Raw genomic sequence first — 27,860 nt, 5'->3', positions numbered from 1 at the left:
TGATGGTTGATGATGATGCTGATAATGATGGTGATGATAATGCTGATAATGATGGTGACGATGATAGTTGATGATGATGCTGATAATGATGGTGACGATGATAGTTGATGATGATGGTTGATGATAATGCTGATAATGATGGTGACGATGATAGTTGATGATGATGCTGATAATGATGGTGATGATGATGGTTGATTTGATGCTGATAATGATGGTGATGATGATAGTTGATGTTGATGCTGATAATGATGGTGATGATGATAGTTGATGATGATGCTGATAATGATGGTGACGATGATGGTTGATGATGATGGTGATGATGATGGTTAATTTGATGCTGATAATGATGGTGACGATGATAGTTGATGATGATGCTGATAATGATGGTGACGATGATGGTTGATGTTGATGCTGATAATGATGGTGACGATGATGGTTGATTTGATGCTGATAATGATGGTGATGATGATGGTTGATGATGATGCTGATAATGATGGTGATGATGATAGTTGATGATGATGCTGATAATGATGGTGACGATGATGATGGTTGATGTTGATGCTGATAATGATGGTGATGATGATAGTTGATGATGATGCTGATAATGATGGTGATGATGATAGTTGATGATGATGCTGATAATGATGGTGATGATGATGGTTGATGTTGATGCTGATAATGATGGTGACGAAGATAGTTGATGATGATGCTGATAATGATGGTGATGATGATAGTTGATAATGATGCTGATAATGATGGTGACGATGATGATGACGGTAGTGATAATGGTCAAAAATGGAGTTTACGAGGATGTAGAATGACATTGGTGGAAGTAATGATAGCAACAATGGTTGTCATGGTGATAGTCATGTGTGGGCATGTCCATTTCATTGCTGCGGCGCTGAGCTTTTACATAGCGCCATATCCACTAAACGTGCTCAAAGCGGTTTACAATAGGTCCCTGGCCAACAGCAACATTTAACATTTAGGACGGGACACGACGCCTGTGAGCCATAGTACAGTTATTTTCGGACAATGACAACGCTGTTCACGGCCAGGTACTCATTTTACACCTGAGTACAGTGAGAGAATATGAGATAAAACCCTTTTCCAAGGACTCAACTATGCGCCGAAGGGGGCTTCATCCCAGGACCTTCCGATCCGAAAACGGGCCACATTTGACATGTTAGAATTCACCGTAAACAGTAAAAGTTTTTTGACAAAATGAAATAAAGGTATTTTGTCCGGTTACTGCGGCTTGAGAGTATGAGCATCAACTCTCATGAGGGTTTTTTTTTTTTTCAGAGATTACCCGACGTGCACTTATTTGCAGGTCCGATAACCCAATTCATTATGGGCTCATTGTTGTAATAGAAATCTCAAAAAAAAAGACGTAAAATGTTGTCTATTACAACAATGTTAAACTGGCCCATAATTGCGTTTGAATGTCAGACCTAAGTATATGTAGACGTCGGGATAATCTCTTTGTCAATTGAAATAATAATATGATTTTCTGAAGCACAAGTACTAAATAAATTTTCACTTGGGACTCAAGTGTGTGTGTGTGTGTGTGTGTGTGTACAGAATATATGGAATAAATATATATATAATATATACTTTATTCATCCAAAAAAATGGAAATTCATTTATAAATATTTAAATAAATATGTGTGTGTGTGTTTTTTGTTTTTGTTTTTTCTTTGTAGGTATGTGTGTGTGTGTGTGTGTGTGTGTTTTGTTTGTTTATTTCTTTGTAGCTGTTTGTGTGTCTTTTTTGTTTGTTTGTATGTTTATTTCTTTGTAGGTGTTAGTTAAAAAAAATTAATATCAACAAGTTACGATAATTCTCAATGTGTCGTTGAAGTCTCAGATTAAAAGAAAAAAGGATTGACAAGTAGAGAATCATCTTCGTTTATCGATATTTGCCATTATAGTTTTGGTGAAAAAATATTCTTAAAGTGTTTTCTCCGTTTACGACAGAAATAAATAATAACGTGAAGTTGAATGTAAGCTTCGATTTAATTACAAAACTAGATCAAATGAACGTTTCGGGTTTCCCCTTTATCAACAAAACAGGATGTGGTGTTTCATTCATCCTGTTTTGTTGATAAAGGGGAAACCCGAAATTTTCATTTGATCTGTTTTTGTAATTAAATTGAAGCTTACATTCAACTTCACGTTATTATTTATTTCTTCGAGCTTCGAGCAGCAACATTTACACTCCGTTTACGACAGAGCTGTTGTAGATTCCTTGATTTGAAAAGACTATAAAGGCGTTACTTGATTGTTGTGTCGTGCTCGAATTCCATCTGGGCTTCCATTGCTATTTCCGTTAGTTTCTTTGTCACCGCTGCTTGCCTCGTCTGGAGAAATAATGGTGATAATGGTGATAATAATAATATTAAAGATAATAATAATGTAAAATAAAATAATAATAATAATAAAATAATAATAATAATAATAATAATAATAATAATAATAATAATAATAATAATATAATAAATAATAATAATAATAATAATAATAATAATAATAATAATAATAATAATAATAATAATAATAATAAATAATAATAATAATATGATGATGATAATGAATAATAATAATAATAATAATAATAATAAAAAATTATAATAATAATAATAATAATGATAATGATAATAATAATAATAATAATAATAATAATAATAATAATAATAATAATAATAATAATAATAATAATAATAATAATAATAATAAATAATAATGATAATAATAATAATAATAATAATAATATATATGATATGATGATGATGATGATGATGATGATGATGATGATGATGATGATGATGATGATGATGATGATGATGATGATGATGATAATAATCACTATCATAACCATAATAACGAGGATGCCAATATTAACGTTTATTAATTTATCAGAATTTAGTCCAATTGATTTGTTGTCGGTTTGATTAAAATGCTTTCTTGATTCATATTGATACAGAATGAGGAAACAATGTAAACATTCTGTGTTATGAGTAAGCTGTCTTAGCTGTCTAAAAAAAAAATAAGGGGGGGGGGGAGGAGGGGAGGTATTCGTCGGAAAACAGTACAAAGAAGTCATCAAACGATTTTTATAGCAACGAGAGATATGGCTAGGGTATGGAAACGTAATATGTATATCTATTTCTATTCAAATTTTGGCATTTTTAGGCTGATTGTGTTTGTTTGTTTTGTTTTTTTTTGTCCGAAGGAGAGTTAGAAATGTTGTCTCTTAAGCATTTGGTCTCTCTCTCTCTCTCTCTCTCTCTCTCTCTCTCTCTCTCTCTCTCTCTCTCTCTCTCTCTCTCTCTCTTTCTCTCTCTCTCCTTCTTTATTTCTTCCTTTCTCTCTTTCCTTCTTTCTTTCTCTCTCTCTCTATCCTTCTCTCTCTATCACTCTCTCTCATTCTTTCTTTCTTTCTTTCTCTCTCTCTCTCTCTCTCTCTCTCTCTCTCTCTCTCCTTCTTTCACTGCATTCGTGTGCGCGCGCGAGCGTGTGTGTGTGTTTGTTGTTGTGTTCTTATTAGTTCAATACATTTTAGGGTTCATAGATTCAGTCAGTGTTGCATCTACTCCCCAACTCGTAAAAAAAAGAACTCTTTTAAGCGTGAAAATCGGTCTGTTGTATAGAATTTTTCGTAAGAATGTGTCTGTCAAGTTATTTAGATTAATACTAAAGGGCAACAATCATGAAAACTCTATTTGTATTTCATATATAATTTGTTGCTTCCCTTGGCACTTACTTCCATAAGAACTTCTAATATTATTATACTGAGTCTTTTAAGGGGTGTTCACAATTTCGGGTAACTTTGTATCATCTACATTCCAACTTGTGGTAATTTTTGTTGGGACCGTGAAAATTAGTTCTTTATGTATAATCTTCGTTGCATGGATGTAAAATAATTTTGATTAAATGACGAGGGGCGACAATCTCATGAAATGCCTATGTGTCATTTCTTTCGACATAACAATATCATGTACTGATTATTTTACAGGGTGGCGGAGTAAATATTCATTGTATTATTGCTACACGAGACGCGAAAGAGTACATTGGTCCATGCATGGTGAAGACTTGTACTTGATCTGACAACAAAATATAATAGTCTTGTTGTCAACGATAATTGATTCATAGAAGCAGTAGCCCCCCAACTTATTTATCATTCACACCGTGAGCGATTGAAAATTTTACCTTACTACCCGCTGGAGAGGGACGAGTTGGGGGGAGGGGGGGGGGGCGACGACTGTTTTTTAAAAGATTATTTTGATTTGATAGTTTTAAACAAATACTGAAGTGAAGAATGGATGAATAAAGATGAGAGAAGATAGATTGAAAGGGTTCGGATATGTTCGGACATGTTAAGAGACGAGAGAGGGAGTACGTGGGAAGGAAAGTATCGGATATACAATTAGCGGGAAAGAGAAAAAAAATGGACACCCAAAGACTAGATGGTTGGATAGGGTAAAGAACTGGGCCTGGAGGAAGACGATACTATGAACCGAGATGCACGGAGATGTTGCATTCATAATAAGCAACCCTGCAAAATGCTGGTTATCTGAAAGAAGAAGAAGAAGAAACAAATAGAGATAGTGAACTCAGATGGTATTTATTTCCTAAATAAAATAGAAATGTGTTATTGTGGCGCCCGGTACCCCTGGCACGAGATTATGAACCGTTGGGTCAAAGGAAAGGAAAACTTGCAAAAATAGTAAGGGATGATTTTACAGGATTTTAAAAAAATTGATTGTGTAATTCGAGTTCGTTATATACCAGTTGGAGTGTAATATACAGATAAAAGAGATTGGCTCATTGAAGGTAGGTTCTGACTTACTTTCTTCTCGAACGCTCGACAATGAGAGGTGAGTTGAAAAAGTCTTCGTTCTGTGTCGACTCTCACTGAGAGTATCATGTTTGCTGTCCACTTCATCACCATCATCATCCTTCTTGCTGTCCTCGAACTTCTGCAAGATCAGTATCATGACTCGATACAGCAGGAGCATGATGACCAAGATGTTCTTGCACGTGAAGAAAATGATGGTGTAATTTACTAGATTGTGCCTAGAGAAAAAAGAAATATTTATGAAAATATATACATATGTTACAGTGAATGACATAATCAATCGGATAGTGAAAAGGTTTGAACAAAGATATTGCCGTTTAGTTAGAAGGTCAATTTTTATTTTAAAAAATGAGTTCTTGTCATAAATGATTTAATCAACCCTTTTTTCACATCTTTGGGAAATATCAAAGCTTAATTGCACTTCTTAATATTTTTTACAGCTAGTTAAGTTGATATCGTATGAAATTTGAGAAAAGCTGCTGGATACCTTTTCCATACATCTGACCATAACTTCATGAAAAATCACCCAATTTACTTCAAATAAAGATTAAAATGCTCTGGGGAACATATTCTTTCAGGAAATGCAAATATATGCAAATCCAACATTTACACCATCCGACTGATTATGCAATGCACTGACACATATTATATCATTTACATAGACCCGACGTGTACTTAGTTGCAGGTCTGATATTCCGAATTGTTATAAGGCCATTGTTGTCATGAAATAATACACTTCAACAGTCGTAACGTCACTTCCCTCGTAATGACGCATGGTAACTTAGTAACTGGCTCTAAACTATCGGAACAATGGCGGACGCCCTTATGGAATATTTCTCCGAAGAGCATAAAAGCGTGTCCAGAGGGAAGAAAAACGTTATAAATCTGATCATGTTTTGACTTTTACACATTCTGATCACATGACATATGAAAAGTTCTCGCCAGCATAAAGAATAAAAAGTATCGATTTTCTTTGTTTAGAACCACGATGGCCGCCGTTGCTAGGCGACGTGACATCAGACTATTGAATCCAATTGCGTTCAGTTATTAGACCTCCAAATATATGCACGTCGTATAGATAGAACGAAGTTGACGTCACTCAGGTCCCTTTTATTGTTTTTTGCCATCCATATTTATGAGTAATTCTCACTAAACTGTATTAACCAGGCTATAAACCTTCAAGGTTACACATAGTTTTGTGTGTTGGTATTCAGAAACGCGGATGGCAAAAAACAAAAAAACAAAACAAAAAGAAAACAAAAACAAAAAACAAAAACAAAAACAAAAACAAAAACAAAGAACCGAGTGACCTCAACTTCATTCTATCAGCTATAGAGCGTATCCAGTTTGTGTGCGACGTTGTGGTCTGACGTTAAGATCTTCGGTTCGTGACCTCCAGTTTCCCGTTTCGATACACGATGAGGGAGGTGCAAAGTGGAGGCTTTGGAAAAGGTTTTTACTCGCATTTTCTCAACATTCTCGTGTGCTTAATGAGATCGTCAGGTCAGTTGAAAAGAAATATTACCCATCGCACCAAAACGGTATTATGTGAATGTGTGTGTGTGTGTGTGTGGGTGGATTGAACCATATGTCCAAAAAAAAAAAAAAAAAAAAAAAAAGGAATTTTAAAATGACAAGAAATTCTAACTTTTGTCAATTTTAAAAATCGTATTTATTCTCATTAATCATTAATTAGTTATGTACTTAACCTAATTCTCTTATTTTTGTCATTGTAAATTCAATTTTAATTCGTAAAACCACCCAGACATAATGCACATAATAGTTAGTGTGTTATGTCGATGGATCGCCTGTAATTATATGCATGTTTGGTTACCCAAATCATAAGGGCTTATTGTTGTTATGGAAATACTCTCGAACAAACGCAAAATATTGCCCATTAACCAATGTTAAAACAAACACATAATTCCATTGAGTTATCAGACCTTACTAACGAGAGTTTTTATATAGCGCAATATCCACTCGAAGTCTCAAAGCGCTTTACAGGGGCTCCCATGCCAACAGCAACACTTAACATGTAGGACGAGACATGGCTGACGCCTGTTAGGCGATAATACATTTTCTCAGACAGAAAAACGCAGTTAACGGTTTGGTACTCGTTTTATACCTGACTACGGTAAGACTGTGAGTGGAGAGCCTCTTCCAAGGACTCAACTATGCGCGGAGCGAGGCTCGAACCCAGGATTTTCCAATCCGAAAGTGAGTGTCATACCACAAGACCACATAACGGCATATTCTTCTTCCTTATTTCACACTTTTCTTTGTTCCCTCTGTCGGGTGTTGTCTCTAGCTCCTTCTCTGTCTATTACTCTTCTTCTTCTTCTTCTTCTTCTTCTTCTTCTTCTTCTTCTTCTTCTTCTTCTTCTTCTTCTTCTTCTTCTTCTTCTTCTTCTTCTTCTTCTTCTTCTTCTTCTTCTTCTTCTTCTTCTTCTTCTCTTCTCTCTCTCTCCTCCTCTCTCTCTCTCTCTCTCTCTCTCTCTCTCTCTCTCTCTACCTCCATGTTCTCCACCTCTACCACCACCACCACCACCGCCTCTAGATCTCTAATCACTACCATAATTGCCAAAGCACATATTACGTGCACGCCGAGACATAATAAACTTTTGAGACGATGAATGATAAATTGTAATAGCGCCTTGCAGGCGTCATATCTTGGACTGTGCACATTTAGGAGACATCATTTCGCTATTTAACAAATTAACTGCTCTACTCTAGCAAAACACGTAATTTAAAAAAATGGCCATAAAACGAGTCCTTTAAATATCGATTGCTTTAAATGACCTTATCTTGGCAAAAAAAAACCCTCTCAAATCTGGGACTTTGCGAAATCCTAGGTACAGAAAGTGAAATTGAATGCAAGCTTCAATTTATTACAAAAAACAGGTCAAATGGACGTTTCGGGTTTCCCGTTTATCAATAAAACAGGATGAATGAAACCCTACAAGTAGTATTCACTACAAGTAGTGTTTCATTCATCCTGCTTTATTGATAAAGGGGAAACCCGAAACGTTCATTTGATCTGTTTTTTAATTTAAATTGAAGCTTACATATCAATTTCACTTTGTTATTTATTTTTCGAGCTTCGAGCAGCAACATTTACATTAGGTACAGAAAGAAAAGTAAAAGAAAAACAATCTTCCGAAAAAAAAAAAAACCCATCTTGCCTCGATTGAAGATCAAACTCAGACTTCCTGTTTATCTTTTACAGATTTTTATCTTATATTAAAACATACACTTAAACTCTTCGTCCTCGTCCTTTCGAGTTCAATGTTTCTTTGTGATGATTCAGGCAAGGGTTCAAAGTTCAAGGCGAGAAACCGTACTCGTGTGAAGAATATTACACGCATTAACTCGTCTCAGCCGTCTGATTACTTCTGTGGTGTAATAGTAGCACGTTTGACCGGTAAACGCGAAGTCTGAGGTTCAATCTCCGGTCCACCCCAACCCGACTTTTTTTTTTTGGAAAGAATTCTTTCTTTTTTCTATTCTGCTTTGTTTCACATACATTGTTTTGTACACACTTTTTCAGATTTTTATGTTTGACGCAAGGAAATTTTAAATTTTACATTGGTCTCTTACGGAACGGAAGTGATATGACGTTAATCCACTCAATCCTAGAGATTTTTGCTACTTTTCAAAATTGGAAAAATGTATTAAAAATGAGCATGTGCATAGTTTTATTCAACTATCACTATCATTAACATGTAAAAAAATTGAAACCGTTAGCTTTGATACTATGCCTATAATTTGTATCAGAAAAATGCAATAAATAGGCATTGAGTAAAAGTAACCCGGGTAAACTACGGATATAGTCGGTGTTAGGGTTGAGTGAGTTTTAAAAAAACCCCAACAAAACATAGGCCTCTCACCAACGCCTCCAAGACTTGAACACGAAGTATGGGATCGTGTCTAAATGTCCAAGTGAGATACATCACCTCAAATAAATCTTTACCGTGGCATTTGGGACACTTTCTGGACATATTAGAGGCAGTATTACGATTTTGGAACGCTTTCATGGATGTCAGTGCATGATCTTGAAAGTGGTATCTAGATTCAGTTTCTCAAAAGCACATGAACGGGACGATGGTCAATCGCAACAAAGCGTTTTTCTCCAGGTAGCTAAGCACTGTTTGGTCAGCAGGAGGACCGAATAACGTCAAACCAATGGGTGATTTTAAACAATCACGGGTTACACCAGGGCTAAGAACGAGGACTAGACAGTTGTGAAGCTATGTACATTTATGTGTACTTTACTCAGGTTTGAATGAGTACATAGATCTAAGCAATGAATGATACTGTAAAAAGTTTGTACTGAAGGGACGCCTCACATGGACTTGTATTGTATGAACCGATGGTTCTGTTTAGTCTGCTGAGATGAAATAAGCGCGTCGGGGGAAAAAAAATCCATGGGAAATTCATACAATATAAAAGTTAATAATTATTCATTAGAACTCTCCTGTTGTAATGAAATTGTTTATGCCTCGAAGTTTTTTGCTTGTTTTGTTTTTGTTTTTGCTGATTTTGTTGTGTTTTTTTTTCTGTCAAAATAAGGATACGATATTCACACAGGTCCTGAAGAACGGACGATACAACAGACTTACTTGACCAGCGTAAAGAGCCGGACACCCAGGAATGGCCCGTCCTGCATGAAGATCGAGATACACAGACTCCAAAGTTCTGACTGGGTAAGCACGAGAATCAGACTTCTGTCCTTCAACCTTTTCTTTTTCATGCGCGCCGTCTCCTCGTCGTGGTCCAATGCAGTGCGCACTTTCTTGGGATTTCGTGACATTGTCAGCACCAGTGTGAACTGTCGTAAGTAGCGAAATAATTTGCACAGTGATTTCATGATGTTTTGTTAAATTTACACTATTAAAAAAATATAAATATATCTACCATGAAAAGACTGGGATTGTGTCAATACCAATGCCGTTTTCGTCAATTTTTATTTATCATAGGGATAATATCAACAGAAAGTAGTGATGGTTATTTTTTTTAATGCGCTTTTATATAGCGCAATATCCACTAAACGTGCTCAATGCGCTTTACAAGGGGTTTCTGTCCAACAGCAACATTTAACATTTAGGACAACTTATGACGCCTGTAAGGCGATATTATTGATTTTTTTTTTCGGACAGAGAATGTGAATAAAGAGCATTTTCCAAGGTCTCAACTATGCGCCGAGCGAAGCTCGAACCCGGGACCGATCCGAAAGCGAGTGTCATACCACAAAACCACATAGCCACACGGAAGTGATGGGATGGTGATGCTGACGACGACGACGGCAATGGTAAAATTTATAAATGTTAAAAGGAATGAGACAACCCCCCCCCCCCCCTCCCCCCAAGACGAAAACAAAAGAAAAGAAAACTAATGTATATAATTAAAACAGAGGGAATATAATAAATTCAATGGTTGGTACTAGATAACTCGACGATGCCCGATGCCAGAGAGCAGAACAACAATTCCAAACGCAATTCAACACAAAGCCATACTGACATTTCATTATAATATTATACCTGCAGAAGACTGACAGACCAAACTGTCAAAATGATGTAGGTCAAGGTCCTGTCTTTCCTAACAGTGGGTTCGTCAAACAATGTAAACAGTTCCATTACGTCAGAGGCCATTCCTGAAACCAATTAAATTAAACACCTTGAGTTAATAATAGGGAATGAGATTAGCGGTAGAGTAGCGTCCCTTGATTGGACGTCACCGGCGGAAATGTTATTAGAGAGAGAACGTCATGTTGGGTGTGCGCATGCGTCTCTCGTCCTCGCTTACGGTGAAAGCGGCTTGAGATACTTCACCGAAAGCGAGGACGAGAGAGACGCGTGCGCAAAACCAAACTGACGTTCTCTCTGTAAGGTGACGTCCAATCAAGGGACGCTACTCTTCCGCTAAGCTCATTCCCTACAGAAGATGAATAAACGATATTTAAATTTAACGAGTGGGTCAAATGTTCTCTGTCGTTTGGTGCCATAGAATTAAACGAATGAGAATACGTACGAAGCCTAAAAAGTGTCCACCAATGAAAGCATTCAGCGCCATTTTATTGTTGGCTGAGAATGTAGTCATTACCATTCATTCGGTCTCTATGTCAACATAACGACACAAGAAAAACAACAAACAATATCAAAATCCACAATAAAATGTTTCAGAACTGTTGCGTATATTTATGGCACAATGAAGCTGTCAAAAAAATGAAGTTAGAGAATGTGTGTAATCATGTATTATCATAACCTATAATGTGTTTTCCAACCACCACATCATCAACTACTACAACCACCACCACAATATCATCACTAACACTACTGCTACAACCACCAGCCCCACATCATTATCACTACCACTACTACTACAATCACCACAACCACATCGTCATCACTACCACTACTACTGCAACCACCACCACATCATCATCATTACCACTACTACACAACCACCACCACCACTATACAAACACCACACATCATCACTACCTCAACTACTACAACCACCACCACAATAGCATCACTACCACTACTACCACAACCACCAGCACCACATCATTATCACTACCACTACTACACCACCACCAGCACATAATCATCACTACCACTACTACTACAACCACCACAACCACATCGTCATCACGACCACTACTACTACAACCACCACCATATCATTACCATTACCACTACTACTACAACCACCACTACCACAATATCATCACCATTACAACTACTACTACAACCACCACACCCACATCATCATCACTACCACTACTACTACAACCACCACCACATCATCATCACTATCACTACTACTACAACTACAACCACCACCACATTATCATCACTACCACTACTACTACTGCAACCACCACCACCATATCATCATCATTGAAATATTATTTTTTTTAAATTGAGCTTTATATAGTGCAATATCTACTAAATGTGCTCAAAGCGCTTTACAAGGGGTCCCTGGTCAACATTTAACATGTAGGACGGGACATGACGCCTGTTAGGCGATATTACAAATTTTCTGACAAAGACAACTCTGTTAACGGCCAGGTACTCATTTTACACCTGAGTACGGTAAGAGAATGTGAGTAAAGAGCCTTTTCCAAGGACTCAACTATGCGCCGAGCGCGAGGCTCGAACCCAGGACCTTCCGATCCGAAAGCGAGTGTCATACTACTAGACCACATAGCCGCATCATTACCACTACTACTACAAACACCACCACCACATCATCATCACGACCACCACTACTACTACAACCACCACCACCACCACCATATCATTACCATTACCACTACTACTACAACTACAACCACCACCACATCATCATCACTACCACTACTACTACAACTACAATCATCACCACCACCACATCATCATCACTATTACTACTACAACTACAACCACCACCAACACCACATCACCTCACTAACACTAGTACTATAATCACTACCATTAGGTTTTGGAGCTTTACTTCATTTGAAATAAGGAAACTTCGGAATTGTATTTGGCATTGTGTTTATATATCATAATATAATTCTAATCAGTTATCTATTTAGAACTAGATACTATACAATATGTATGCCAAATACCACCCTAATTCCCCTTTCTTGTGTGCGGGAATTCCTCTTTCGGCATTGAAATTGAGTGTGAGAGAGGCATCACTACACACATAAACAACAGAAACAATTTAAAAGCATGACTATGACACGCAACCACTCACACACGAGGCTATACTATTTATCCCTTTCTCTATATAGAACAGGACAAGACAAACAATAGCTTGACTCTCGCTACACTTCACATTGATGTTTGTCGTCTCACGAGTTCAACTCTCGGTCGACCTGTCAGTATTCCTTTTTGCCTCGGACGTAATCATTAATAGAATGTTGTGTGGTTTTGACCGTGAAGAAAACCTTAAGAAGTCACATTTATATCATTTTAGAGACATCGTTTTGAATAATTTTGAGTTAAACGAGCGATCAGGTAGTTATTTTCTTAGATTTCATGAACGGCCGATCAGCGCTTGTTTACTATAGTAACGCGATTCCCAGCCAACGTCTCAATGGCGGATATTTTTCTCATCGAAGCCGCTGGTTGGTTAGCCAATAAGAGCACCGTACGGTTTCCATTGGGTAAATTCCTTGTTTGGTGCAAAACTTACGGTCTCTTAAACAAAAGTAACCCCTAGACGACATTTTACTTTAAATACAATAAATCTTTAACTACAGGCCAGGGAAATAAACCAAATCTATGTATAAACTTACTTATTAAAAATAAAATTGAGCTTTTATATAGCACAAATATCCATTAAACGTTCTCAACGCGCTGTACAAGGGGTCTCTGGTCAACAGCAATAATTAACATTTAGGACGGGACATGACGCCCGTTAGGCGATATTACAATTTTTTTTCGGACAGAGACAACGCTGTTAACGACCAGGTACTAATTTTACACCTGACAACGATGAGAGAATGTGAATAAGGAAGTATAACGGACCAACACACAAAACTGTGCGTATCCATGAACTTTATAGTCAGGTTAATACAGTTCAGTGAGCATTACTCATAAATGCGGATGGCAAAAAACAATAACAAAGACCTGTGTGACGTCATCTTCAAACTATCTATACTTTTAGTTTCGATGTAGACTGCCCCAAACATTGTGGTAAATATTTTAAATAATATACTTTTAGTTTCAAAATGTTATGAGTGTAGCACGGTTTGGTTTCGTAACCTACTCACCAATGTAAACAAACAGGAGCTGAGAGAGCTGATCACGTGATATGTCCCCCCTGGGCAGCAGCCAACGACACAGGATCAACAGGAAAATGAGGGACTGCTCTGTCACGGCTAGCAATGTGTTCGGATCCAACTTGATGTCTGCTGTCACCTGAAATGATCAGTGATACGAATATTGGCAGGATGGGGGTAATGGTTGACATTTAAAAAAAATAATTACTTTCAATTTGATAGAATATATGGTGCTGTTGTTTTAGTAATGGTTCTGATGGTAATGATGGTCACAAGTGTGATAATAATAATAATAATAATAATAATAATAATAATAATAATAATAATAATAATAATAATAATAATAATAATAATAATAATAATTATAATAATAATAATAATAATAATAATATAATAATAATAATAATAATAATTAATAATAATATAATAATAATAATAATAATAATAATAATAATAATGATATAATAATAATGATATAATAATGATATAATAATAAATAATAATAATAATAATAATATATGATGATGATAATAATAATAATATAATAATAATAATAATGAAATGAATGATGATAATAATAAAAAATGATGATGATAATAATAATAATAATAATAATAATAATAATAATAATAATAATAATAATAATAATGATAATATATAATAATAATAATAATAATAATAATAATAATAATAATAATAATAATAATAATAATAATAATAATAATAATGATGATGATAATAATAATAATAATAATAATAATAATAATAATAAGAAGAAGAAGAAGAAGAAGAAGAAGAAGAAGAAGAAGAAGAAGAAGAAGAAGAAGAAGAAGAAGAAAAAGAAAGAGGAAGAAGAAGAGGAGGAGAAGGAGAAGAAGAGGTTGAAAAAGGAAAGAATAAAGAAAGAAGAAAGAGAAAAAAAGAAGATAAGGAAGTGAAAGATGAGGGAAAGGAAGGGAACAGGAGAGAAAGAGGAGGAGGAGGTGAGGCGGTGGTGGAGGGGGAGGAGAAGGAGGATGAGGAAGAAGATCAATATTAACAACATTCCCCCCCCCCCCCCCCTTTCCCAAATACAAAAAAAAAAAAAATAATTAAAAACGCATTCCTTCTTTACGTCGGAATTTATGAGTGGCTTCACGATTCATTACACGCATAACAAGACTTTTGTGCGTGGTTTTTTGTTACGATGTCTCCTCTAAGGTTACGTATAGCTTAATATAACACGGGTGATTAATACATTTAATTGTATATAATTTGTAGGCATTCATTTATCCGTGTCCACGTCTTCCATTATTACCCAGCATTCCCGTGTAAAATAATAAAACACTTTTTAAAAAGTTTAATATCGATAAATTATTAAAATGACTTTAAAACTGTCACAAATTATTATGGATTCTGGGTCTTTAAATATTCTAAGATTCAAGACATTTTTGACAAGTTGAGGGTCGTTTTAATTAATAAATTATAATTGAAGTTAAATAATATATTATAGATATTGAAAACTGTTTTGTCAGTTTGACTCCGTGTGGCCCTCCAGTAGTTTTTGTATTATGCTGGAATCAAACGGCGATTATTATAGCTTTCAGAAAATACATGAAATTGACTTTTGTATTGAATGTTGACGTGGGTATATTCGTGTCATGCTACCTCTGTGTACTGCAATGTTAATAAAGAAATATATGCCTGTGACGTCTTGTCAAAGCCAAGGACATAAACACGTTCTGTATTCTTAAAGAATTTGTTTTTACTTTTTTCTTGTTTTGGTTCTTCGCATAAATTTAATTGATGCATGAATGATTCTTGATACTTATTTTGTCATGATTCACTTCAATGACTTCCCTTTAATGTCAAAGCATTTCGTATGGATTAAAGAGAACGGGGTTTTAAAAAAATATGTCATAGAGATATCCAGTACCCAGGGGATGCAGTACAAACAATAAACAGGTAGAATAAAAGCTTATTTTTTCACAAAAACAATTTATGAGGGCGTTTTGGGTTTTTCTCTTGTTCGACTTTATAGACGATGGAAAAGACACTTAAGTACTTAAGACAAATTATGTCAGATGAGAGGCTGTATTTGTTTTTGACCCGTCTCAAGCCGCAACACCTGCATTTTACCCAGAGATAAGGGATATCTGTGACGTCATAATTCTACTGGATGTCCACATAGTCTGGGTACGTGTAGAAGGAACGGAATTGACGGCACTCAGATCTTTGTTATCTTTTCTAGATATCCAAATTGGCGATTTCTTCTCACTAAATTCTATCAATCTGACCATAAGCGGTCAAAGTTACACATGGTTTTGCGTGTTAGTACATTATAACCGGCTGGCGGATGTTATCAGTAGTTTAACAACAAAAATATATAGATAGTATGCGCTTGGCTTAAGAAGTTCACAACATTGCCATCCGGAAGTATAACGGACCAACACACAAAACTTGAACGGATATAATCTGGTTAATGCAGTTTAGTGCAGAATTACGGGGATGGCAAAAAAAAAAAAAAAAAAAAAACACACACACAAAAAAAAAAAAAAACAAAAAACAAAAAAAAAACAAACCAACAACAAAGACCTGAGTGACGTCAACTTCGATCTATCTATAACATCAATGAGATTTATATGTCTATTTCTATTTATATGGTTTATTTTGAGGAGTGTTATTTTTTCCCCACAGAAATAGAGGTCACGGTGATGTGAAAATATTATTCATTTAACTACCAATGGAACAATGAATTGTATTATAGAGGAAGTGTGTATTCTGCCGTACTCTGGAAAAACACAAATTTAAAAATTTGGCCAGAAAACTCGTCCTTCAAATCTCGGCCGATTTAAATGACCCTTTTCTTGGGAAAAAACTCTTAAACCTGGGACTTCGTAGGGTGTTGTGAGTATTTTAGCTAAATGCATAGCACCAATACCAGAATATGGAGAAGCTTACCCCGGCTACATCAATTTGCAAGGCAGAGGAGTTGCTGACGGCAGACTGGTAGTCATTTAGCCTGTCCATCTCCAGGATCCACATACACGGTATTGTAGTAATCAGATAGCACAGGAAACATAAGCAAAACCTGGCAAAATGAAAAGGATTATGTTTTATTTGCTGTATTAATCATCAGATGACATTCAACACAATAAGAGGAAGCCATCCAAGTTTATGGTTTCCCATTGCATTCAAGAGTGGATGCCCACTTGTACACTTTCATACCATCGACATTGAGACAGTGGAATAGTCTCACATCTCCGATGTAAGAAAAATATTGTGTTCTGTGGAATCTTCAAAATTAAAGTTACAGACTTAAAAGAAGGAGGAAGAAGAAGAAGAAGAAGAAGAAGAAGAAGAAGAAGAAGAAGAAGAAGAAGAAGAAGAAGAAGAAGAAGAAGAAGAAGAAAATGATGAAGAATAAATAGGTAAAACCATTGCAATGAAGTATCACTGCAGTCAATGAATTTCCGAACTGAGTCCATGAAACCGAAAACGGTTTACCTCAGACATTCTTCGATGTTGTTCTCAAAGTACTCTACTTGTGTATCTCCATGTGAGTTCCAACATCTTTGGAAGCAGGGATACTTTTTACTCTGTTGGAATTACCCTCATTCCGAGACTTAAAATGAAACCTCTCTTCTAGTTTGGGTAAACCGTTTAATGTCATTTTAGGTCTTGTGAAGAAAAAAGATCACAGAGAGAAAATCCGGTGAAAAACCGGGATTTGGGAGAACAGTTGGGTAGCTTGTTTTAGCAAAAATAAATTTGAACATGCAGTGCTGTATTGGGCACTCCTCTCGCCTTAAAAACAAACTTACTTCTATGACAGTCTTAGAAAAGAGATGCACATTATGAGTTTGATAAATTTGCACAAATTTGCAAAAAAATTGCTTAATTTGCTATTTTAGATTCGCTGTTATGAATAATATTATAAATGGAAGACTTTTCTTAGTTCCAGTTTTTTTTATCAAGCCGGAAAAAGTTTCATCTTTCTGACAAAAAACAAACAAACCATATTCATACTAATTGCGTCATTGCTGGTGATGAAGTGGCCTCAATTATGAAATGTATTGACTATCATAATCTCAATTTAGTACTGCTCAATATAATATGCAAATCCGCTTCAACAGTCGTAACGCCACTTCCCTCGTAATGACGCATGGTAACTTAGTAACTAGCTCTAAACTATCGGAACAATGGCGGACGCCCTTTTGAAATATTTCTCCGACGAGCGTCAAAGCGTATCCAGAGGAAAAAAAAAACATTATAAATCTGATCATGTTTTGACTTTTACAAATTCTGATCAAAGTTCAAGCCAGCATGAAGAATAAAAAGTACAGATTTTCTTTGTTTAGAACCACGATGGCCGCCGTTGCTGGGCGACGTGACATCAGACTATTGAATCCAATTAGCGCGTGTTTTGAATGGATTCGTTGCTTGTTCTATTGTCACTTTTAAACAATTCGGGGATTGAATTGATTATGATAAGGTGCACTTGAAATCGTGTATATGTAAGTTATATAGAATAGCTTATACTTACCATTTCCTTTCTTGACCTGCCCTCTCGACGACAATGTTGATGGTTTCTATAATAAGGAGGATGAGAGTAAGGGCCAAGATGTAGTAGTAATCGTTTCCTAGGCGGTCGACAACCAGCCAGACTGTAAACAAAGAAAATCCAAATAGAACGGATCGAACTCCTATTGCAAAAAGTACACTGAACACCCGACAGATGTCGCCAGCGATGTCTGCGTTTGTACCCTCTTCCTTCATCATTTTAATGAAGGATTTTTGTTTTTCAACCATAGACAAGCGTCGACCGCCATGGGAATTTTCAGAAAAATGCGACGAAAACGTTTTTTCTCGCATGAACCCTGACGAGTTTTTCTCGTTTTTCTCTCTGTTTACCAGCGAATGAGCTGCCGCTACGATCATTTCTGTGGCTGTGGGTTCGTATTTCGTGTCCGATTCTTTCTTTTCAGTGACTTTGATCACGTGAGCTTTAGGGGATGTCTTCCCTTTGATAAGAATTATGCTCTGGTTCTCTGCTGGTTTGTCTGTGGTTGAATTCATTGGCTCTGTCTTTTTGTCACCATCTCCCATCTTTTTACCGTTATTTAAATGAGATGATGAAACTGAAGATGATGACCTGGGTTTAGAATCAGTAACGTCTAAATTATTATCTTTGTCAATTAAGGGTATGTTGTTTGAGGACGAGTGAGGACTCTCTTCTTTTTCTTTATTTTCCAGGACAGGCGTGCTGTCCACGTGCGCTCCTGGGGTCGGAGATTCGGATGGCTGGTCATTGTGGGACGGTGAAGGCGACGGCTGGTTGGAGGGATGGTCTGTTGATGTCTCCGTCGGTTGGAGGGTGGAGTTGTCTGTGGCCTCTTCTGTTTTATACATGATGCGGCATGTGCTTTATATAGCAGTAGAAGTGTTCTGGTTTTGGAGATAAAAAAAGTAACACAATTGATTAATTGATGTTTTCTGATAGTACCAGTGTATGTAATTTGTAATATGATGCTAGAAATCATACGCAACGAGATTTTAAGAAAAGAGTCAGAATAAGCAAAACATTTTTTTTTGTTATTAAGAAATTAAAGAGCAGGCAACGGTATAAGATATAAAAAAACTGAACAAGTGTGTCGACTGTTTTTTTTTTTGGGATTATTTTTTTCTTGTATTTTTCTTTCTTGCTTTGTCTGGCACCTTTCATACACACTTGTTCAGGTCTTCTTTTACTTTTTCAATTAAGCACATTTATATTGCATTCCAAAGATTTCACCTTACTCAATGATAATCTCAATGCTGCCTGTATGCCCCCCCCCCCCCCCCCCCCCCCCCCAACCACATAGACCAAAAAAATCAGTTTTCCTTTACATTCTCGGCAGTTCGTCTATTAGGCATCCTTCTTTGAACTAGACCTCTTAACACATCACGCTTTGCCTATCGTCACTTAATCATTTACACCTGCGTCGAGTTGGGTAACGTGTGTTAATCCCTAATCAGAGTTTTGCAATCAATGTCACCCATCCCGTGCATACTATATTCGAAATAGCTTGACTTTTTACAAAACGAGACAATGTACCACTAAGCCATCAACGCTATGACTCTTGAATGTGCGGGTATGTGGCCTTGTCGTATTGGAAGGTCTTGGGTTCGAGCCTCGCTCGGCGCATAGTTGAGTCCTTGGAGAAGGCTCTTTATTCGCACTCTCTCACCGTACTCATGTGTTATATGAGTACCTGGCCGTTAACAGCGTTGTCTCTGTCCGAAAGAAAATGTAATATCGCCTAACAGGCGTCTAGTTAAATTATGTTGTTGTTGGGACCTCTTGTAAAGCGCTCTGAGCACGTTTAGTCCACATTGCGCTATATAAAAAAAGCTCAAAAAATAACTCTAGAATGACTGAATCGCTCGGTACGTCATTAAAGACCAATTTCCTGTCCTAGACAAGCAACACAATGGGAACGGGACATAAATAAAATGTTCAAATTGTAATATATAACATTCCACAATAGTAAAATTATCTAAATAGCCATCTTACATGCCTCATTAAATCTTTACTTAGGAATTAATTTTTAAAATTTTTAAAAGCAATTCTTTGAAGCTATTTACTTATCAATAAACCTACTTGTTATATCGCTTAAATCCAGCCACTGAAAAATATATGTAGCTACTACATTAGTTATAAAAAATGGAATTTGAACTTACTCTAAACCAAAGACTCTTTATAAATGTTCATCAAGTTATAATTGCTTCTAGTGTGCACCGATTCACATAATAACAATATATTTGTGTACGATTATCTAGTTGGTATGGCACAAGTAATACTTTGAAAAATGCTTGCAAACAAAATAGGTCTAGTGGTTTGATACTCGCCCTCGGACCGGAAGTTCCTGGGTTCGAATTCCGCTCTGATATTATTATTATTATCATCACCATCATCATCATCATCAACATCATCATCATCATCATCATCATCATCATCTCATTATTATTATTATTATTATTATTATTATTATTATTATTATTATTATCATCATCATCATCATCATCATCATCATCATCATCATCATCATCATCATCATCATCATCATCATCATCATCATCATCATCATCATTATTATTATTATTATTATTATTATTATTATTATCATTATTATTATTATCATTATTATTATTATTATTATTATTATTATTATTATTATTATTATTATTATTATTATTATTATTATTATTATTATTATTATTATTATTATCATCATCATCATCATCATCAATCACGTAAAATCAATAATTACCAACATATTGTGATTTCCCAATAATGTTTGGTTCTTCATCATCACCTTAATTGTTCATAAAGCAATGGCCGCCGCCTGTTTCAGATTCCCACAATTCAAACTTTTACAAAATCTCACAATAGGATTCAATAGTCGTAACGTCACTTCCTTCCTAATGACTTCCTAATAACTTAGTAACACTGGCTCTAAACCATCGGAACAATGGCTGACGCCCTCATGAAATATTTCTCCGACGAGCATAAAAGTGTATCCAGAGGAGAAAAACATTATAAATATGATCTTGTTTTGACTTTCATACATTCTGATCACAAGACATATGAAAGGTTCTAGCCAGCTTGAAGAATAAAAAGTAATGATTTTCTTTGTTTAGAACCAAGATGGCCGCCGTTGCCAGGCGGCGTGACATCAGACTACTGAATCCAATACACGAACGAGTAAGACAAATAGCCACTTATCAAACGTCAACAATCCAATACATCGATGTCATTACCTCTTTAAAGACGGGGTTCGATTAGACCCAAAATTTACAATACACCCTGCCATTTTCACCAATAAGACCAGCGGCCAAGGAGGGACTGGGTGGGGTTTGATGAAGTCCAAGTCGCATCACTGTTACTTTTAAAGTGAAAATGAATGGAGAGGCTTCGTATATGAACGATACAGACAATGGACGTTTCGGGTACAAACCCGTCGTCAGCACAACAATACACAAAATTAACGTGGAAAACAAATAAAATACATTTGTTTTCCACGTTAATTTGTGTATTGTTGTGCTGACGACGGGTTTGCACCCGAAACGTTCATTGTCTGTATCGTTTCTATACAAAGCCTCTCCATTTTCAGTCTTTCGTTAGTATTTCCACGATCACAGGCTTCAGGCATCCCCTACCGTTTTCCACTGTCACTGTAACTGTTCTCTAGTCACCAAAAAGATTAGTAGTGCGGCTATGTGGTCTTGTGGTATGACACTCGCTTTCGGATCGGAAGGTCCTGGGTTCGAGCCTCGCTTGGCGCATAGTTGAGTCCTTGGAAAAGACTCTTTACTCACATTCCCTCACCTTACTCATGTGTAAAATGAGTACCTGGCCGTTAACAGCGTTGTCTCTGTCAGAAAAAATCGTAATATCGCCTAACCGGCGTCATCTTGCGTTCTTCATGTTACGCGTTGCTGTTGGTCAGGGACCCATTGTAAAGCGCTTTGAGCACATTAAGTGGATATTGCGCTATATAAAAGCTCCAAAAAATAGTCAAGGAGCGACTCAGGTTTGGTAAATTCTACTCCCATCCCTTTTACAGCTTTCTTGTATGGACAGTAGATCTTCACCAAAAGAACAGTAATCGCGCAGAGACTCGAGTTTTGGTAAATTCTATTCTCAACCCTGTTACTCTTTTCTTGCAATTTTCACCAAGCAGAGCAGTGCAGTGATCAAGAAGCGACTCAAATTTTGACGAAGCTCAAACATTCCCATCAAGGATTGATCTGGGTTTAAGGTGAAGGCTACCTGTTTCTGCTTTCTTTGTAAATACAGTTGGTCTTTGGCTTCAACACCAGTAAGAGGAGGCATTGGGTGATTGGCTTCGGTCGAGAACCTGCCTAAAGGCAAAATCGCGTCATCAGTGGGGACTTTCCACCTGTCCAACACGTACCCGTTGTGGTAGCGAGCTAGAAACCTCAGAGCATCTCGTTGAACGGTGTGTTGTGACGAAGCTTCCGGGCGGGTTTGCGACGGTGCACGAGTGCGGTAAAGAATTTGCTGATTGGGTCGATCGTCAAAACATAGTAGTGTGAGCACCATTAGAAGCTGCTGCCTTAAGTTTTAGCTAGGTACATGTAGAACAACGGGCGAAATTTGTGTGGGAAAAATTTAGTCTTGTTATGATAGGGTTAAATTCCATGGAGTTGATCTTGTTATTGGGCAAATTGTTTGAATGACTGGAAGAAAAAGATACGATAGTTTTAAACTCGGCGGTTCCCATGGAGCTCTAAGTTATATCTCGTTCTGCAATCTTAGTCGCAATGAATCAATACTCAATATCAAGCACGAGCCCACACAAACAAACACACACACACACACACACACACACACACACACACACACACTAACAGCCACAAGATAAAATAGATAAACGTTATTCATCCATCGGTAAATTGGGTTTCCAATTACAAACGTAAATTACGAAAATGAAGAGAGGAGCTTTTTAAAAATGCTCTCCTATCCTGTGCAATTTTAGAACGAAATGACATGGAGGAAATAAGCTTCTTTTATTAGTATCCTAATCTCGTACAACCTCCTTAAAACAAATAAAAACTAATCCATTATAAATTTGTAAAAAAAAAAGGCTGAAATCGTATTATTTTCTTGCTGAAAATTATAGTCTGACATAGTTCATGCAAGTAAATTATTAATGAGCCCTTTAGATCTTGGCGATCATTATTTTGTTGTAATTCTTTTTGAAATCTAGTTTTCATCAATTCACATTGAATAACTTATAACTGACGTAAATGTGATAATCCCATAATATTGTCAAGTCTGATAACCGATAGTAATTATGGGCTTGTTTTAACAATGGACAATATTATTTTGCGTTGTTTTGAGAGTAACAACAATGAGCCCATAAAACTTTGAGTTACCAGACCTGCCAATATGTACACATCGCCCACTCTCTACCAAGATACTCTATCAAAAGAATTATTTACAAAAGAGGGCGAAAAAATCTACACTCGCTGACGTCCCTAATCCCTAAAATCACCTTGGCGTGATGGTGCCGACTTAAATAGAAGCCACAAAGGCTTTTTGACGTGGTGAGAAAAGTCACCTGACGATCTTTCTCGTTGACCTTTAATCACATTGAGTGAAAGACCTTTTTTGAGTGGAGCGTAAAGTTACAAATCAATAACAAATCATACAGAATAGAAACTCGATCCCGACCAACAAGAAACCATTGTTAGAAGGAATAACAAGTCCAGGAGTAAATAAAAGAAGGCGGAGGGATTTATTCAAAATCGCCGAAGTTGCTGTTTAAGCACAGTAGTTTCGTTATTTTGCAACATTTTCCCATATTACAATACGTATCATAGCTTGAGATATTATCATCCCGAAGGCCATATAAAACCTAATTCACTCTTCATACGATACAAGTCAGAAGTCAGGCACTCATTTTGTGGGAGTGTATTCTTACGCCATGTATCAACTAGCACTAGAATTGAGACATAAAAGAAAAAGTGCACTGAGGCGAGAATGAATTTTAAACACGTTTCCGCTCACTGTTACTTATCCATTCTTTGATCAGATTTTATTGTGGCTCGTTATTTTAAAAAAAAAAGCAATTGCGAAAAGAGAATTTAAAGTTTAAATGCTCAGAGATATGACATTATACGATAATTACATTCTTGTTTTGTTTTGTTTTTAAAATTCCGGACGTGTTCCCAATCGCTGCACGAGCCTGCGAGTGTGCGTGGGGAATACCAGTTCGAATTCCAAAAAGCAAGAGTTTAAGAAATCTTTTTTTTTCTGCCCCTCAATCGATTTTCATTTCGTCATCTCTGAATAAAAAGCATTTTCAAAAATACTTAATGATATTTTTTCCTTTAAAAAAATCTAGATCCGGTCTGATTTTAATAAAATTAAACTTTAAATAATCTGACGTCACAAATTATTAAATTATTGTAAACATTAATGTAATAAGCTTCAACAGTCATGACGTCATTTCCCTTGCAATGAAGCATAGAACTTAGTAACTGGCTCTAAACTATCGGAACAATGGCGGACGCCCTTATGAAATATTTCTCTGAAGAGCGTAAAAGTGTATCCAGAGGAGAAAAACATAAATATGATCAGGTTTTGACGTTTATACATTCTGATCACATGCATATGAAAAGTTCTAGCCAGCATGAAGAATAAAAAGTACTGATTCTCTTTGTTTAGAACCACGATGGCCGCCGTTGCTGGGAGACGACACATCAGACTATTGAATCCAATTACGCGTTACTATTTATGGCACCTTCAGAATCTTTATTCTTTACACTTAATTATATATTCAATACATATTCCATATAGACTAGCTAAACCGTTCCAACATAATACTATTTTAAAGAGATGGGTCACAAATATACGTGTTATGATTTCAAGCGACGTGTACTTTTTCACAGGTCTGATAACCCAAATCGTTATCGTCTCGTTGTTGTGATGGATATACTCTCAAACCAACACAAAATGTCTCTCCATTACAACAATGTTATATCGAACTCATAATTATGTCCAGATATTAGGCCAACAAATAATAACATTATGTGTTTACGTTGGTTACAAGCCATGCCAATAAAATAAAATCAAAACTCTCCAATTTATTTAAAAGTTTGCAAATTAGAGAAAATTAATTTAACCGAATCACGATTATCAGGTGCCTGTGGCCCCGTGTTCTTGACTTTTACCGTATCTTGACTTCAACGAAAAGTGTTAACTTTGTCGAAGGGATAAATAGGAAAAATGAACATTAAATCTAAAACAACTCAAGCAACAGGATTTATTCCGCCATGAATTAAAAGGCAATTTATTTTATGACCAGTGACCCGACTGTCCCTAAAATTTGAAGGCCTGTATTTACAATAAAATCTAAGAACAGCAATGGTTAATAGAGATCGTTTTTATATGTTTAACTGTTGACAGCAATGTCACTTTACAGATACAACAAATAGGGGACCTTCGGCGATACTTCAATGATGTCTTTGTTGTCAATTTCAAGCCGACGGTCGTTGCTAGGATCATAAATTATTGTCGGTCAAATAGTATTCAAGAATTCAACAGTTGTGATCGTAGATTTATCTTTCACTTGCAAAACAAGTCATTTTAGGAGGTCTGGTGATCTTAGCTGGTAAAGCACTTGATTGCAAGTAAAGGAACAGGATACCCCTGCCAGCTAAGAAAGGGTTGGGTAACTTGGTCTACTATATCTGGCGGAAAGTACTTTGCGATAGATTAGTATCCACATAGCAAGCAATTGTTACTGTCCACGTAACACTATTATAGAAACTGAGATAAAGTCCGGCTTCATTGAATGCTTTCAGGCTCTATAAGATTTCTTCTTCTTCTTCTTCTTCTTCTTCTTCTTCTTCTTCTTCCTCCTCCTCCTCCTCTTCTTCTTCTTCTTCTTCTTCTTCTTCTTCTTCTTCTTCTTCTTCATCCTCTTCTTTCTTCTTTCTTTCTTCTTCTTCTTCTTCTTCTTCTTCTTCTTCTTCTTCTTCTTCTTCTTCTTCTTCTTCTTCTTCTTCTTCTTTCTTCTTCTTCTTTCTCTTCTTCTTCTTCTTCTTCTTCTTCTTCTTCTTCTTCTTCTTCTTCTTCTTCTTCTTCTTCTTCTTCTTCTTCTTCTTCTTCTTTCTTCTTCTTCTTCTTCTTCTTCTTCTTCTTCTTCTTCTTCTTCTTCTTCTTCTTCTTCTTCTTCTTCTTCTTCTTCTTCTTCTCTCTTCTTCTTCTTCTTCTTCTCTCTTCTTCTTCTTCTTCTCTTCTTCTTCTTCTTCTTCTTCTTCTTCTTCTTCTTCTTCTTCTTCTTCTTCTTCTCTTCTTCTTCTTCTTCTTCTTCTTCTTCTTCTTCTTTCTTCTTCTTCTTCTTCTTCTTCTTCTCTTCTTCTTCTTCTTCTTCTTCTCTTCTTCTTCTTCTTCTTCTCTTCTTCTTCTTCTTCTTCTTCTTCTTCTTCTTCTTCTTCTTCTTCTTCTTCTTCTTCTTCTTCTTCTTCTTCTTCTTCTCTTCTTCTTCTTCTTCTTCTTCTTCTTCTTCTTCTTCTTCTTCTTCTTCTTCTTCTTCTTCTTCTTCTTCTTCTTCTTCTTCTTCTTCTTCTTCTTCTTCTTCTTCTTCTTCTCTTCTTCTTCTTCTTCTTCTTCTTCTTCTTCTTCTTCTTCTTCTTCTTCTTCTTCTTCTTCTTTTTCTTCTTTCTTCTTCTTCTTTTTCTTTCTTTCTTTCTTTCTTTCTTTCTTTCTTTCTTTCTTTCTTTCTTTCTTTCTTTCTTCTTCTTCTTCTTCTTCTTCTTCTTCTTCATCACCATGTCCAAATTTACTGTGCATGTACCTTAATGTGGTGCGTGTGTCATTCTGCTTAAACTCAGTTTCGAGATTTTGGTCATCCCCTTAAAACTGGATTTCGCTGGCCGATCACAAATTGCTCTATATAAATGCTTTATTTAAAAAAAAACACTATGTGCATGTTATAACTATTTGACACTTAGCAACACACTGCGTTCCGCGTTTAACTTGTCACGTATTGTTTTTGCCAGCCGGTGCTGGTTAACATGGTAGGGCCGCATGCTATCTATCAATGCGAGTAAATCATCTTTCAACAGACACAGCCATAACATGGCTTAACTAGTTTTAACCAGTTCGTAGTAGGCTATATTATTTCATCAGACGTTAAAATACATTAAAAATACCTTTCATAAATTAAAAAAAAATTAAAATTAAAATTGAGTTTTATATAGCGCAATATCCACTAAATGTACTCAAAGCGCTTTACAAGAGGTCCCTGGTCAACAGCAACAGTTAACGTGTAGGACGGGACATGACGCCTGTTAGGCGATATTACTATTTTTCGGACAAAGACAACGCTGTTAACGGCCAGGTACTCATTTTACACCTGAGTACGGTGAGAGAATGTGAGTGAAGAGCCTTTTCCAAGGACTCAACTATGCGCCGAGCACGAGGCTCGAACCCAGGACCTTCCGATCCGAAAGCGAGTGTCATACCACGAGACCACATAGCCGCACAAGGTATATATTATATAAATAAAGTTAGACCTCTCTAATGTTTTTTGTTAATTATTTTTTTTTTAACTTAAAGCAAAAAGAATCTAGGCACTGTTCAACCTAAGATGTCCCGATGATGGTAATTATTCATTGTGGGATATGGTCGAACTACCCCTACACCTTACGCGTCTGGCATCCGAA

General features: G+C 36.3%; 1 protein-coding gene across 2 annotated transcripts in view; it reads right to left on the bottom strand.

Annotated features, from left to right (window-relative positions):
- Window positions 1–1,679: 1,679 nt before the first annotated feature.
- The window catches only part of LOC144973769 (uncharacterized), a 44,050-nt gene continuing 17,869 nt past the window's right edge, over window positions 1,680–27,860 (bottom strand). For both annotated transcript variants that reach the window (XM_078916661.1, XM_078916662.1), the window contains exons 2-8: window positions 18,163–19,064; window positions 16,578–16,707; window positions 13,629–13,776; window positions 10,399–10,511; window positions 9,481–9,689; window positions 4,853–5,079; window positions 1,680–2,363 (exon numbers count right to left, since the gene is read on the bottom strand). In XM_078916661.1, coding sequence (XP_078772787.1) covers window positions 2,266–2,363; window positions 4,853–5,079; window positions 9,481–9,689; window positions 10,399–10,511; window positions 13,629–13,776; window positions 16,578–16,707; window positions 18,163–19,028 — 1,791 coding nt within the window. In that variant the 5' untranslated portion in view covers window positions 19,029–19,064 and the 3' untranslated portion in view covers window positions 1,680–2,265. The remainder of the gene's footprint in view (window positions 2,364–4,852; window positions 5,080–9,480; window positions 9,690–10,398; window positions 10,512–13,628; window positions 13,777–16,577; window positions 16,708–18,162; window positions 19,065–27,860) is intronic.

This window comes from Berghia stephanieae, chromosome 5 (assembly GCF_034508935.2).
Source record: "Berghia stephanieae isolate SIO BIC M18660-M18661 chromosome 5, UCSD_Bste_1.3, whole genome shotgun sequence".
In the NCBI taxonomy this organism is placed as follows: domain Eukaryota; kingdom Metazoa; phylum Mollusca; class Gastropoda; order Nudibranchia; family Aeolidiidae; genus Berghia; species Berghia stephanieae.
The sequence above is the reverse complement of the archived record's forward strand: the minus strand, read 5'-3'. Positions and strand labels throughout refer to the sequence as shown.